This window comes from Saccostrea cucullata, unplaced genomic scaffold, assembly GCF_032062105.1.
Source record: "Saccostrea cucullata isolate Sc308-1 unplaced genomic scaffold, CSIRO_AGI_Scuc_v1 ctg65, whole genome shotgun sequence".
NCBI classification, from domain to species: domain Eukaryota; kingdom Metazoa; phylum Mollusca; class Bivalvia; order Ostreida; family Ostreidae; genus Saccostrea; species Saccostrea cuccullata.
In genome coordinates, this window is record NW_026938807.1 from 832,975 (window position 1) to 847,199 (window position 14,225).

At 36.1% G+C, this 14,225-nt stretch overlaps 1 protein-coding gene across 3 annotated transcripts; it reads right to left on the reverse strand.

The window, feature by feature from the left end:
• Nucleotides 1-1,522: 1,522 nt before the first annotated feature.
• Nucleotides 1,523-13,740, reverse strand: LOC134251403 (ras-like protein family member 10B). Of its 3 annotated transcripts, none has more exons than XM_062733812.1 (2): nt 13,275-13,740; nt 1,523-2,321 (listed from the first exon to the last, which is right to left on the reverse strand). In XM_062733812.1, the coding sequence occupies exon 2, from the start codon at nt 2,289-2,291 to the stop codon at nt 1,662-1,664; it is 630 nt and encodes a 209-aa protein (XP_062589796.1). In that variant the 5' UTR covers nt 2,292-2,321; nt 13,275-13,740; the 3' UTR covers nt 1,523-1,661. The 3 variants fall into 3 exon arrangements, with proteins under 3 accessions (XP_062589796.1, XP_062589798.1, XP_062589797.1); XM_062733814.1 differs by lacking the exon at nt 13,275-13,740 and adding an exon at nt 4,738-4,781; XM_062733813.1 differs by lacking the exon at nt 13,275-13,740 and adding an exon at nt 2,597-2,930.
• Between the last annotated feature and the right edge of the window lie 485 nt (nt 13,741-14,225).

The window sequence follows — 14,225 nt, forward strand, 5'->3', positions numbered from 1 at the left end:
CAGTATGTCAAAACCTTATCCTCATCTAAGTATCCCAGATCAGTATGTCAAAACCTTATCCTCATCTAAGTATCCCAGATCAGTATGTCAAAACCTTATCCTCATCTAAGTATCCCAGATCAGTATGTCAAAACCTTAACCTCATCTAAGTATCCCAGATCAGTATGTCAAAACCTTAACCTCATCTAAGTATCCCAGATCAGTATATCAAAACCTTAACTTCATCTAAGTATCCCAGATCAGTATGTCAAAACCTTATCCTCATCTAAGTATCCCAGATCAGTATGTCACAACCTTAACCTCATCTTAGTATCCCACATAAGCACCTCGCCACCTAAACCTCACCTAAGTTTCCCACATAAGCACGTCACCACCTAAGCCTGACCTAAGTTTTCCAGTTAAGTATGTCACCAACTAAGCCTTTCCCTATTTATCCCACATAAGCACGTCACCACCTAGCCTGAACTAAGTTTCCAAGATAAGTATGTCACCACCTAAGCCTGACTTTAGTTTCCCAGATAAACATGACACCACGTAAGACTGCTCTAAGTGTCCCAGATAAGCATGTCACCACCTTAACTTGACCTAAGTAATCAAGATAAGCATGTCACCACCTAAACCTCACCTGAGTTTCCCACATAAGCACGTCACCACCTAGCCTGGCCTAAATTGCCCAGATAAGCATGTCACCACCTAAGCCTGACCTAAGTTTCCCAGATAAACATGTCACCACCTAAGTCTGATCTAAGTTTCCCAGATAACATGTCACCGGCCATTTAACATCCAGTCTGTCAAGGAATTTGTAATACTGTCATCACAAAGAGTGTGTTCTGTTTCATATCTATTCCTAAAGTATGTGAGTGTACACGTCATTTATAAATGCTATTTATGTGGATGTGGGCGAAAGCCTAGAATGCCTGACCACTTCTTTAGAGAGAATACAGGTTATGCGCATTATAGGTGATAGATAATTCCTAAACTACACAAACGTATAAATTAGACTTGATGGATGAAGAAATAATTATATATACTAGTATTTACAGAACAGGCATTTCTTTCATATAATGAATTTTTTGTTTTGTCTCTAAGGTTTTTTTTAAATGATACATTAAATCTGGGAAAAAAATGGTTTCATTCACAATGTAATGAAACTTCATGGATTTTCCATGATTTTCTATGATTATTCTTTACGATCTTTTATCTATGACTTTATACACTAGACAGTAGTGAAATTTAAGATCGATTGATTAAAGTGTCTTGGTCGCTGAAAGCGTTGCTTCGGGATTCACAAACCATTTTATATATATATATAGTTCATTTTCTGACTTAAACATGTAAATATTTATCGTTTAGCACTTCAAAGTGTGATTCCTCAAAGACAAATCACGAAAATTTAACGTATACCTCCTGCACTTTCTCAGATGATCATCAAAATAACCGCAACCAAAGATTTTTTTCTAACAAACGGTAGAATTTAATTGTAGTGAGCATCTTTTTATTCCAGTGTTTACTAATCCGTATCTACCGATTTCTCTTTCATTTATTCATAGGCAGCTTCAAAGACCAGATCTAGCTTATGCGGAAATTTATTCCGTAATATGATGAGGGTTTTTAACATGAAAGTGTTTTTGGCAACAGTCATAGAGCACTGATATCGTTGTTCACAAGATTACGCACCTATTTCTTCTAAGCGCAGCCTGCACCCGGACGGCCGTGGGCTTATGACCATGATCAAGATAATCTATTGTCTTCATTAGTTCCTTAAACAAAAGAATAATATGCCAGTTGAATTTGGCTGAGCATTCTATGTACCCGCATTTCCACTGTTTCTTTACTAAATTGGCCACCTCTCTTCGCGATATCCCTCTTTCGTCCGCTAAATCGTGTTTATTCCCTACTACAAAAATAGGAACATCATGCATATTTCTGCTCTCTAAAATTTGTTCACGTAAAGTTTTGATATACTGGAAACTATCTTCTGATGTAATGTCATACACTAGAATATACGCAGTAGCGTTCCTGAGTCCGTATCCCCGGAAGTCTGTCCACTCATATAGAGAATTCACCGGAAAGTATGGAATGTAGGGACAGTCGATGATTTTGAGGTCGTACAGGTGATCATTAATAATAATAGACGGATAATACAGCTCTCTTTGTTCCGTAGGCTCGTAATCCTCCGTGAAATGGTTACAAACAAACTGCTTGGCAATGGAGGTCTTTCCGGTTCCGGGTGCTCCTAAGATGGCCAGTTTGATTTTCTGGTTGTCGGGATCAGCTTGGCTTGAGGTCATTCTCGGTCATTGTCGGACCATTTTCTTTACCTGGAGAGAAAAAAAATATTACAGATAAGCTTATGAATCGTTTTGTATGATACAAATATGCTTCTTTTATAGGTTTTTCAATTGACTAGTACATGTATATAATTTTTTCATGGAAGATATGAAATCCTATTATGTATGCTTGCAATTTTTTTTTATGAATTAACAATCCATATCATCCCCTAGGAAATGATTGCTAATATTTGAGAAATTCAGTAGCACTGAATAAGATGTGAGAACGCACATATATTTCCTTTTATAGACAAAATTCCGAATACCGAGAGAAATAATTCCTCGCCATCAACTACAGCTGTCTGTCTAACACTTCTATTGACAGAGTCGCTCCCTCTTATAAACCGGTGTCTAATCTACGGAGCTTCCAATCTCATACAAACCATTAAAACGCATTGGTGTCTCGGACGTGAACTCTGTAATTGTATTGGTAACAAACTCTAATGAAGAAACATGACTGATTTGCGTGCATGAAAAAGTCTATCACGCTAAGACCAATTTTCGTTAAACGTTTTATAAAACGATTTCATTCCTGCATTGTTTACTATTTTGGAACCATCTAACATCACAAATAGATTCTTTAAATGCTTTTATTCAAATGACGTGGCTTTGGGTGCAAGCTTGATTTCTTGTGCGGGGAGTTCTTTTTCAATCAATAAAATCAGTTGAAGCTTATATAGGGATTTGTTTCATCTAAAACTAAATTCATAACCTATTTGTTTATTAGATGGTGACTTCTTAATTACATTACAGTGTATTTCGTCGGCATAATTCCGACAAAACAATTTAAAAAATCAAACTGGAAATCAATATTATCGAAGGCTTTTAAGAAAGTCTTCAAAAAAATCAATGTTTTCAATACTTTGTCATCTTAGCACATTGTAATTACAATTCCATTACTCGGGTGACTTTCTAATGTCTACCTTGCGTCGTTCGTAAACTTTTTACATTTTCATTTTCTTCAGCCTTGAAAAATACAAGTAGATTCTGTATTTATGGGGGGGGGGTATGTATAGCATAGTCGTTTCCTCCCAGGGGATTGCAGGATTTTACCGAAACTAAAATGTAAAAAAATTAATGCAATCTATAAAACATTTTATCTTCTCCTCTCCCCCTGTACATCAAACAGCTGCCATGATATATGAGTGTTAATGAAAAATGGGGAGATCACGAAAAGTACTCGAGCTCAAAAGACCATATACAAAATAGGAGCGGGGCAAACACGGACCTCCAAAACATCAGAGGTGAAAAATACCTCTAAACCATAGTTGTTGCCCCTGATTTCAGAGGGGATAAGGATAAGCTTGGTCATATATATATTAAAAATGAATATTGCATCACCAAAGGTTGTTTGTACGATTATAATTGACATTAAGTCCTCCACAGATATTTTAAATTCATACCTCTGGCTCATTTTAATTACAGAGAGAGGATGGGGCGAATTTGGTCGTACTGTATATTGAAAGTTAGATGCAAAATTGTAGATCTCCGAAAAAATATTTTGACAGACCGGAGAGCTACAGTGCTACAGTGCCACAGTGCCAGCGCATTAGTACAGTGTAGTACTACATTTCATTTTACTCGTTCATGGACATATTGTTTGCATGAAAATATTGAGAAACTATCCTGTACCAAGAATAATAAAAAGAAATTGCCTCCCAAGGGATCCCAAGAGATCAGACCCCAGGATTTTGGAAGTTAGTCTTTTATTTATTTATTTTTTAATATTAACAATGTTCCTTATCTTCTTGACTCCTAAGATTTACATATAACAAATCCTCGACAAACTGTCAAATGTTATCACGTGAGGCCAGAGATTCAGTTCTAAGAGTGGCTTAAGTGGTCATTCAAGGAGAAATTTAAAGGCCGGAGTCCTTTCATCACTTCTTTTTTTGGGGGGGAAAAGTTTTTTGCAATATATTATTCATTCTTTAAACCTCTAGAATTATACCGGTATGACATACTAAGAAATCGACTTTTTGATTGATTGATTGATTGCTTGTTTGTTAATTGTTTAACGTCCCTCTCGAGAATTTTTCACTCATATGGAGACACCACCACTTGCCAGTGGAGAGCTGTAAAATTGTCCTGTTCTCGGCACTTACGGCCATTGAGCAGTGAGGGATATTTTTGTGCCAGCATCTACTGCGACACGGGTCCTCGGTTTATACGTTCTCGACGTCCCACGAAGGGATTCGAACTCGCGACGTAAGGAACAATCCCTTACTTCGCGACTCTACAGTCGCTCTAACCACTGCGCCACGCTGGCGACTCGACTTTTTGGCGACTTTCTAAATTTCAGGAGCTTCCGAGTGTTTAGGCTTAGTCCCTGCTAGGACACCGTCTTGAACCTTTTGGAGACACCGGTTTGTCCCAAAAGCTCTCGCAATTATAATTCCTCCCCTACCTTGACTCAAAATCCTGGATCCGTGACTGATATAGTCCGAATTCACACCAATTAGATCGGGGGAAACTTTTTTTTAACAATGTTGAAAGAGCAAGATATTCTATGCTAATTAGTCAAAACCTTTGTTTTTTGTAACAGTCCAGATTTTATCGATTAAATGCTGAACATCAGCTTTAATTTTTCATATTTTTAACAAACAACGCAATACAACCTGTCATCCCCAGAGGCAGTCTGTTCGGATTTAACGTCTTCTAGTCGTATCCACGCAGTGTTGAGTGGGGAAAATCAATTATTATATGTATTCAGTTTATATATTCCGATGTTATAAAATTCAAGATTTATTCAATCCTTTTTGTTTTATAAAGCTATAGGCATTTTTTTCTTTTGCCAATAAAATCCTTTTCATTCAATTATTATTCTAATTAAAACATTAACCGCAATGAATATATTACATATAAAATGATGTGTTTGTGAAACATTGATACCGCCTTGTGACAGCTCATGGCTAAGGTTAAAGTTTTTCAATGCATGTCAAACTTCATGGTCAAAATCAAGTGATAAAAATGTAAAAGAAAAACACTTTTCTGTAGGAATATACAGTGTATAGTGAAATATGAAAGCCCAAGAACTAACCGTTCAAAAGTTACGAACATTATTTTTAGTTTTTAAAGTGTGGGTCAAAAACAAAGTCAAGGTAGGAGGGTCAAAATTAATGAAACACGGGGGGGGGGGTTTCACACAAATACACAGGAGAAATATCAAAGCCCTAGAACCATCTGAGGAAATATAAAAACCCTGAAACCAAATGTTAAAAGATATCATCAGAGTTGGCAAGTTTTAATAACTAGAGCAAATAGTAGGTCAACTCCAACGTCAAAAAGGTGAAAAATGCTGATATTCAAAGGAATGAAGGTCTTGTCAAGAAGTACACCTGTGAAATATGAAATTCCTTGTACAAAGATTTCAAAAATTATTGCCAAGGTTTAAGTTTTGAAAAATGGGTCAAACTATGAGGTAAAGTTAACAAAATATGTAATAATAACTTTTTGAAATTTTAGTCAGCATTCTGATAGAGTTTATAAAGTTTATAATCTCTGAAAATAGCGAAATCATGTACAGTTGCGGTCTAGGAAGCAGAAGAAAAAAAAGAACTAGAGCAAAGCTGTTGAAGCAAGAAAGCTTTCATTTTTAACAAAAATGAGTAACGCCCAAAAATGCTTTGAATCCTCTAAAGTTATGGTAATTAATACAAAAATAAGCCATTTTTTTTTATGTTTCCAAGGTTAAATTTGATAAAGTTTTGCAAAAGTGGGTCACACTCCAAGGTCAAAGGGTCAAATATGTTGATATCTAAAGAAAGGCCTTGTCACAAGGTGTACGCAATCATGTGCATTATCAAAGCCATATCTTTGACTTTCATTACTAAAATCAAAACGTCCAGCTTTAGCCGTTTCTGAGCCCTGCAAAAAATTCCTGACTTTTTGAAATTTTAGTTTGCATTCTGATAGAGTTTATAAACGTCTATAACCTCTGAAAATTTGAGCGAATTCGAAAATAATGCGGTTTAGGAAGTAGAAGAAAAAAAAAGCTGCAGACAAAAGAGTTTATGCAATTACTATATCTACCAACAGACTCGTTTAAAGCTATCATTCTGCAATGGTCGATACAATGACATTGTCAGCAATTATAGTCTATCATTACGTCGAGTGCTGACTGACATTTTTCATTCTAATTAACAAACTGTATCCATTACGTGTTTTTTTCGGTTGCAGGATTATAAAGGGCACACGTCTGGTGTGACCAGCTGACAAGGGATACTTACTTCTCCATGGCACCTGATCTTCAACGGTTTTTGAGAACATTGCCGGACAAAGTGACCCTCTAAAAATACTCTGCTCCATCTAAAAATTTTATTTCTGATTTTTTAGTGGTTCAGATCTGGTCTTTTGAGTTAGCACAAAATTAGAAAAAAAATAATAAGAAGTTAAGAAAAACGTTATCTCCTTATTTCATACGGCAATCTAATGAAAACTTTTATCTGTATCTGTATATACTGTATTTTCGAGCCAACTAATGATTTTCCATTATTGTGCCCTATTCTTCAATTCTTAGGAAAATTGGAATAATCCTTTTGGGAATAGGAAAAGATTTGCACTTAAGACTGTACAGAATTTATTTAAAGTAATCTTTATTCTGGTGTATTGATTGTGAGAATTTGCTACTGTTTTTTTACATGCTGTTAGTGTTAGGCCGCGTCCATTGAATGAAATATGTGGAGATAACGAACATTATTCGACTCAAAAGTCCATTAAACATAACAAATTAGGACTGGGCAAACACGGATCTCCAAAACATCAGAGGTGCATGTGATCAGGTGCCGTGTAGAAGTGAGCATGTGTAGAAGAGTGGCTATTTTTGTACTAATGCAAGTTGCTACAAAACCTAACATTTATAATAGGACTGTCTGTTGTATCAGAAGTCCTGGGTTCGATTTCAAAAGCAGGCAAAAACACAGCTCTTTTTCTGATATGAAGAAAGACAAAGAAATACCACAACCTTTAAATCAGCATTGATGCCAGATCAGTAAGAAAGTTCTATAAACGATCATGACAAAATTAAATACGAAGTGGTAAGGTTATATGCTCAGCAAAAGCACCATTTTGCCTATCCCACTCTGGGCACAAAAGACCGTATTCCCCAACCCACTCTGGGCCTCTAGTCACAACACCACAACATTGGAGGTACCGCTTCCCTATCCCACTCTGAGCCTCTAGACACAAAGCATCATCTTTCATATCCCACTTTGGGCTTCCAGACAGTCTATACACAGATTGAAGCACCACTTTCCCTAGCCCATCGGGAACATCCAAATGTCCTCCAAGTTTTTTTTCCTTATAAAATTCGACAAATGTACTTCGGTGACAACCAATTATACACCATTGACTTCCCTGGAGGAAGGTAAATAGGAACGTAGGCCGAGTTTAATGACTTGTTTACAAATGATAATATATTTCAACAAAGAATAATAAAATATATACTGTTGAACTTCACTAATTGTAAAAATCCTTGAATCTAGGACGTAATCGATAATGAAAACAGCTTAATAAATGGATGCGTTTTGTGTTGTGTTTCCCCGTGACAATGGAACATTAGGGAAGGCAGACAGTGAACATTAAGGAGACGGCTCTACCCACTCTGTATTTTTTTCGCTATTTGAAATGCTTTCACAAACAAGTGCGGCAATTCCCTAGAAGGTACTCCTATGAATTAGATTCGTTGGATAAAAGCCAATAACAGCCTAATTTCTAATAAATGACACGTTACTTTGCTGCTTAGCTGACAAAATATGATGGGGGACTGCAGGCAGACAGAACTCAACACCGCATTATTCCTCATCTAATGCATTGTTAGTTAGACGACTAGCTTCCATTTTATAGATTAAAACTATTTAATTATCATGTTTTACATGAGGAAAACTCAAGATATAATTGAGTTTAGTGGTTTGGTTATCATATTAGCATACAATGTACTAGTAAAATCACGTATTTTATTTTTGAGGACGTTCTGAGTCTCTGCAATATTTTTTCTCATTATGGGCACGTTGCTCGGGGGGGGGGGGGGGGCAGCCCCCCCCCACCTTCTTTTTCAAACATAACTTTTACTCTTAAAATGTTCATTGATAGGCTGGTTGCCCCCTCCCCCTTCTTTTGGCTAAAGTAAAGTGATATAAGGGTAATGTAGTGATTGTATGAAGAAAAAAATTGATACTGAAAGAAGTTTGTGTTGAAAAAAGTTGGCCTCTACCCCCCCCCCCCCCCCCTCCACGAAATAGGATTTTCGATTTTATTTATTTATTTATTTTTTGCTTGTAAATTTTCTAAGGTAATTAAATTTGTTTTCTCTGGTTGCCACCCTTCAAAAACGATGCTACGTCACTGCATAAATAATACTGCTCAATTTAACCATTCTTATACTATAGTATATTGAAAACGAAACCTACGGAACCTTTGTAGTCCCTCTTCCATGGCACCCTTGCTCGTCATGATTATGCACTAATTAGATTGTTACTTTGATTTGTTAATATCCAGGCGCAGGTAAGAAGATTTTCAAACAAGAGGCCCGGGGGCCACATTGAGCACATTTTCAGATCAGAATTGAAAAGTTTACTAAGGGGTGGGTGGGGGGAGGTGGCTTGAGTTCTAATACTACTTGAGAATGCCTCCATATCAATTCTGCATATAACTTCTTGAGAAGGTTCTTGAGAAAAAGATTTTTATAAGTTTTTTTTAAACATTTTGTTTGTATATATTACTTTGTAATAATTTGAATTTGAATTTGACTCCCCATCATTCCCCCCCCCCAAGGGTACTTTTAAATCTTCAATACATGAGGATTCTTACATGTCCTTATGACTTAACATAGCTTTTCTGTTATTGAGATTTTTCCCTTTATTTTCCTATGTAAAACTTTGATCCACCATTGAGACACTGGCTTCCCTACCCTTGGAGGTTACGATTTGAACAAATTTAATTCCACACTACCTGAGGATGCTTCCATATAAATACCACTAATCATGACTTCGCTATTCTTTAGAAAAAGATTTTTTTAAATATATTTTAATGTAAAACTTGGATCCCCCATTGTGGCCCCACCCTATCCCTGGGGGTTATGATTTGAACAAACTAGAATCTACAGTATCGGAGGATGCTTCCATAAAAATATCACTAATCATGGCTTTGCAGTACTTGTGAAGAAAATTTTAAAGATTTCCTAATATATTCCTATGTAAAACTTTGATCGGCCATTGTGTCCCCACCCTACCCCCGGGGGCCATGATTTGAACAAACTTGAATGTACACTACCTGAGGATGATTCAACATGAGTTTCACCTTTCCTGACCCAATGGTTATTGAGAAGAAAAGTTTTAAAGATTTTTCCTATATATTCCTATGTAAAACTTTGATCAGCCATGTGGCCCCACCCAACCCCATGATTTGAACAAACTTGAATGTACACTACCTGAGGATGATTCAACATGAGTTTCATCTTTCCTGTCCCAATGGTTCTTAAGAAGAAGAGTTTTAAAGATTTTTCCTATATATTCCTATGTAAAACTTTGATCGGCCATAATGTGGCCCCATCCTATCCCCGGGGGTCATGATTTGAACAAACTTGAATTTTTTTTGAAATGCCATTAATTTTTCATTAATTCATAATTATCTCCCCTTGGAAGAGGGCGTGGCCCTTCATTTGAACAAACTCGAATCCCCTTTGCCCAAGAATACTTTATAGCAAGTTTGGTTGAAATCGGTCCAGTGGTTCTTGAGAAGAAGATGAAAATGTGAAAAATTTACGACAACGACGACGACATCGACAACGCCAACGACGACGACGACAGACAACGGACAAATTTTGATCAGAAAAGTTCACTTGAGCCTTCGGCTCAGGTGAGCTAAAAAGTAATTAATTTTCAATAACTTTTATTCAACAATCGTTAAAGCCCCGTTCTTATACATCAGAATTCCTGAGACTATGAATTTCACAATTTAGCTGGCTCAACATTATTATATACATCTTTTTTGCTAAATGCTAAAAGACATAGAAGAATTTTTTTAATTACAAGTATGTATTTCACTATATGATCAAAAGAGCACCAAAAGTCAAGAACCCCTGATGCATAGTCCAAGAATTTCACAATTTGCCAAATTTGGCTGAAATTAGTACAGCAGTTCTCGAGAGAAAAAAAATGAAAATGTTCAAATATTAATACACGTCGCACGTCGGACGACAACGGACAAAAAGAAATACAATGTAGCAATAGGTCTTTAATGTTAAGGAGAAGGTGTGTCTGCTCTTTTATAATAATTTTAGAATTAACTTTCCAAATAAAATGTGAAAAAACAGCAAATCTTTAGCTCACCTGAGCTGAAAGCTCAAATGACCTTTTCTGATCACTCGTTGTCAGTCGTCCGCCTGTTTACAAACCTGTCACAAATTTAAACTTCTCAAGAATCACTGGGCCAATTTTAACCTAAGTTGGTACAAAGCATCCCTGGGTGAAGGAAAGTTAAAATGTTGTACAAAACCCGTACAAGGGTAAATAAGAAAAAACAAAATTAGTGTGGGTTCATTAAACATTTATTCATAAAAACATTGGGACAGAAAAACTGAAACTTATGTGGGAGCATCCCGGGGTAATGTAGATTCTAAATTGTTAAAATCATGATCCCGGGAGAAGGGCGGGGCCACAAGAGGCAATCAAATTACATTGAAATATTTAAGAAAAAATCTTTAAAAATCTTCTTCTCAAGAACCACTCGGCCAGAAAATCTGAAACTTATGTTGAAGCATCCTGAGGTAGTGTAGATTCTAAATTGTTCAAATCATGACCCCGGGGGATAGGGCGGGGCCGCAACTGGTATTTCAAGGTATTTACACGTACATGTATTACAAGTAACTCAGGTTGGTGTTGTGGCCTATGGGCTTCTTGTTTTAATTACCCCATCCTGTCTCAAAAAAGAAAGATATACGTCTTTTTATAGTGATCTACAGATATAATTGTGATGGACTAGCAATGAAAGCTCACAGGACTTGCTACAGTCAAATCCCGGTAACCCTGATGCTCTACAGAGCGGACCATGAACTCTTAAAGACAAAATTCACGTTACTTATTTCAAGATAACATAATAGGATAAGTCTGTCATCTGGCAAGCATTTCATGTAACTTTAATATCACAACTGTATCGAATGTAAATCAATTACCCCATTTCCTTCCTGGTAATAATGATTTTAAATGTAATTCAGTGATAGACATGGGCTACCAAGTGTTTCCAAACTTTAACTTCATAATCATTTGAACTATATTAAAAACAGAACTGTCTGTAACATATAAATGTTACTGATGCCGTTAGATTTCCATTACAGTTAAATTAAATTTACGACTGTACAATTTATGATAGTCGTAAAAACATGAACCAATAGAATCCGATATTTGGCGTCAACAGATCAAGTCTCCTGGGACATTTTATCCTGTGGATTTGTAGAGCAACACGTAATAGATCACAGCATATAATCTAATATCTGTCTAAACGTATTCAGCACCATGAGATTCGGATGATCTTCTCTTGTAGTTTTACGGCCCAGGGAGATGCTCATCTCTTGACAAGACTCATATTAGGGACTATGGATCAATAACTGCTCCTGACTGTCTTAGAGCAATATAGGCAATTGGACTTTGATTTATATGTATTTATGCAGTTAAGGATATTTCAGAATATAAATGGCGATGGTCGGATCAAATTATTGAAATTATAACTGATGAAATATGCTTAGCCAAAATCATTTGAACTATGTTATAAAAAAGTTTTAACTGCCTGCGGAGTTAACAATTTAAATAAAAATATTCAACATCATATCCGGCGATTTAATATTAAACAAAGATTTATAAATGTTTAGGAAAAAGCACAATAATCGTAAAATTCAATTTATAAATAATGGGGTAAATATTTTCATCCAATCCTGATTGACAAACTCTGATATAACTGAAGTGCGGAGAAAATTTGTTGAAGTGTTAGGCATAGTCTAAAACAAAGACCGCGTTGTAAATCAACAATTTTACTTTCTCTTTTTAAAACAGGATCTGCTGTATTAATTTGAAATGAAGTGTATATTTAAACATTTCCTATGGATGTTTGTCAAAAATATGATGAAATATTGATTTCTTAAAAGCAAAGAATATAATCTAATATAGAGCGCGTTTTACAATGTGCCAAAACGTATTCAACACCAAAACAAAGAGATTGAAAGAGAAGAAATGTAGTGGTGGATCTTGCAGGAGGTTTTACATCCCTAAGAGAGAGAGGAGCCCCATCATCTTATATATTTGTTGCGTTCATATTAAGGTAAAACTATAGCTAAGTTTAAACTTTAGTTTTGTACATTTAATGTCTTAAACAGCAAGTTGTACCAAACTGATAGACGCAGAGGCTGGACTTTGTTTATATTTATATGTAATATTGTACATGCATTATGCAATCGGCATTGGCATGCATTTTGTTTTTCATGTCACGAATATACAGATACACATAAGAATTTTTTTTTTAAAAACAGCAAATTTCAGTTTCTGAAATTATAAAAGTTATATAAATTGGTTTAAGCCGATTTCTAGGAGAAAATTATTTCTTAAATTAATGGAAGTTTTCGCGGTTTATAGGTAGATTCTGCAAATGAATATAGAAAGACTGTCTATAAATATGCTGAGAATAATAATGCTGAGAGTAATAAGGTTTACTTATGAGTAACATGAGCAAATAGATCAGCTTCATATTTTTTTTTTTACAAGGAAAGGACTACATGCGCTCAATATTTTTTTTGAAATACCATACATTGTAAATGATACTTTAACGAATTAATCTTATAGGGTCCACATTTTGAATATAAAGGTACATGCTCGATTTTTTACATGTGTTCTTGTGCTTTGATGTCCTTTGGGACACTGAGATTTATTAATCAATTATAAGATAGTTATGTCGGCTTACCTGTCCTTTTCATTCGTTCATCCAATGACACACTGTAATAAACAGAAGTTTGGCCACACTGACAATACACCGTATCGCACTCGTTTGGTGAATACCGTCGGAAGCACGCAAAGTCCTGTAAAAATCCTTATTGAAACACCCGCTAAAACCTGGTGAAGAAATATCCGTGGACCTGTATCGAATGGAGAGGTTCCTCAGCCTTGGCGACCATCACGCCGTGAGAGCACTGTTAGTTGCCGATCTATCGATCTGAAGTTCCAGGCTGCCAGACTCGTGGTACTTGGAGGACCGTCTAAGACATCGCTATATGTCACGTTTTCTGATTTATGGTCCACTACTACTGATGACATGTGCGTGATGGCAATCAACGCCAGGATCGTCTCTCTGTTTTCTTTTATTACAGTTTATTAATTTGCTTTAAACGATTGCTTTCAAGAGTGTTTCTCGGTCATTGGGAGCTCTATAAATCTGGTGATGTTGTCAACATGTGCTAGGGAACAGATAAAATAGTTCATCGGATTAATTTATTTCATTTTCATTGCTATTGTCAGCTGCTACCTATTACGAACATATCTGCAGCACAATGACATGATAGACATAATGAAACCATTAACATTATTTTTACTCAATCGTTTCCTGTCTGCAGCTGAGGTTCAATACGTACCTTATTCACTTTAATTTAAACATTACGATTAAAAAATTGACTGAGATGAAACATATTGAGAGAACGAACATTATTCAAGATCAAAAGTCCATAAAACATTACAAAATAGGAGGAGCAAACAAGGACCTCAAAAACATCAGAGGTGGGATCAGGTACCATGAAGGGTTGAGCACCCCCTGCCGACCGATCAAACCCGCCATATGCTCCTTGCCATGATCGGGAAATAACGGGAAAATTCGCCGTCAATTCAGTGTACAGTGTATAAATAATGGACTAGCAATAAGTCT

Bases quoted from the DNA above. Each gene is read 5' to 3' on its own strand.
- LOC134251403 (XM_062733812.1), bottom strand. From the start codon at position 2,291: ATGACCTCAAGCCAAGCTGATCCCGACAACCAGAAAATCAAACTGGCC.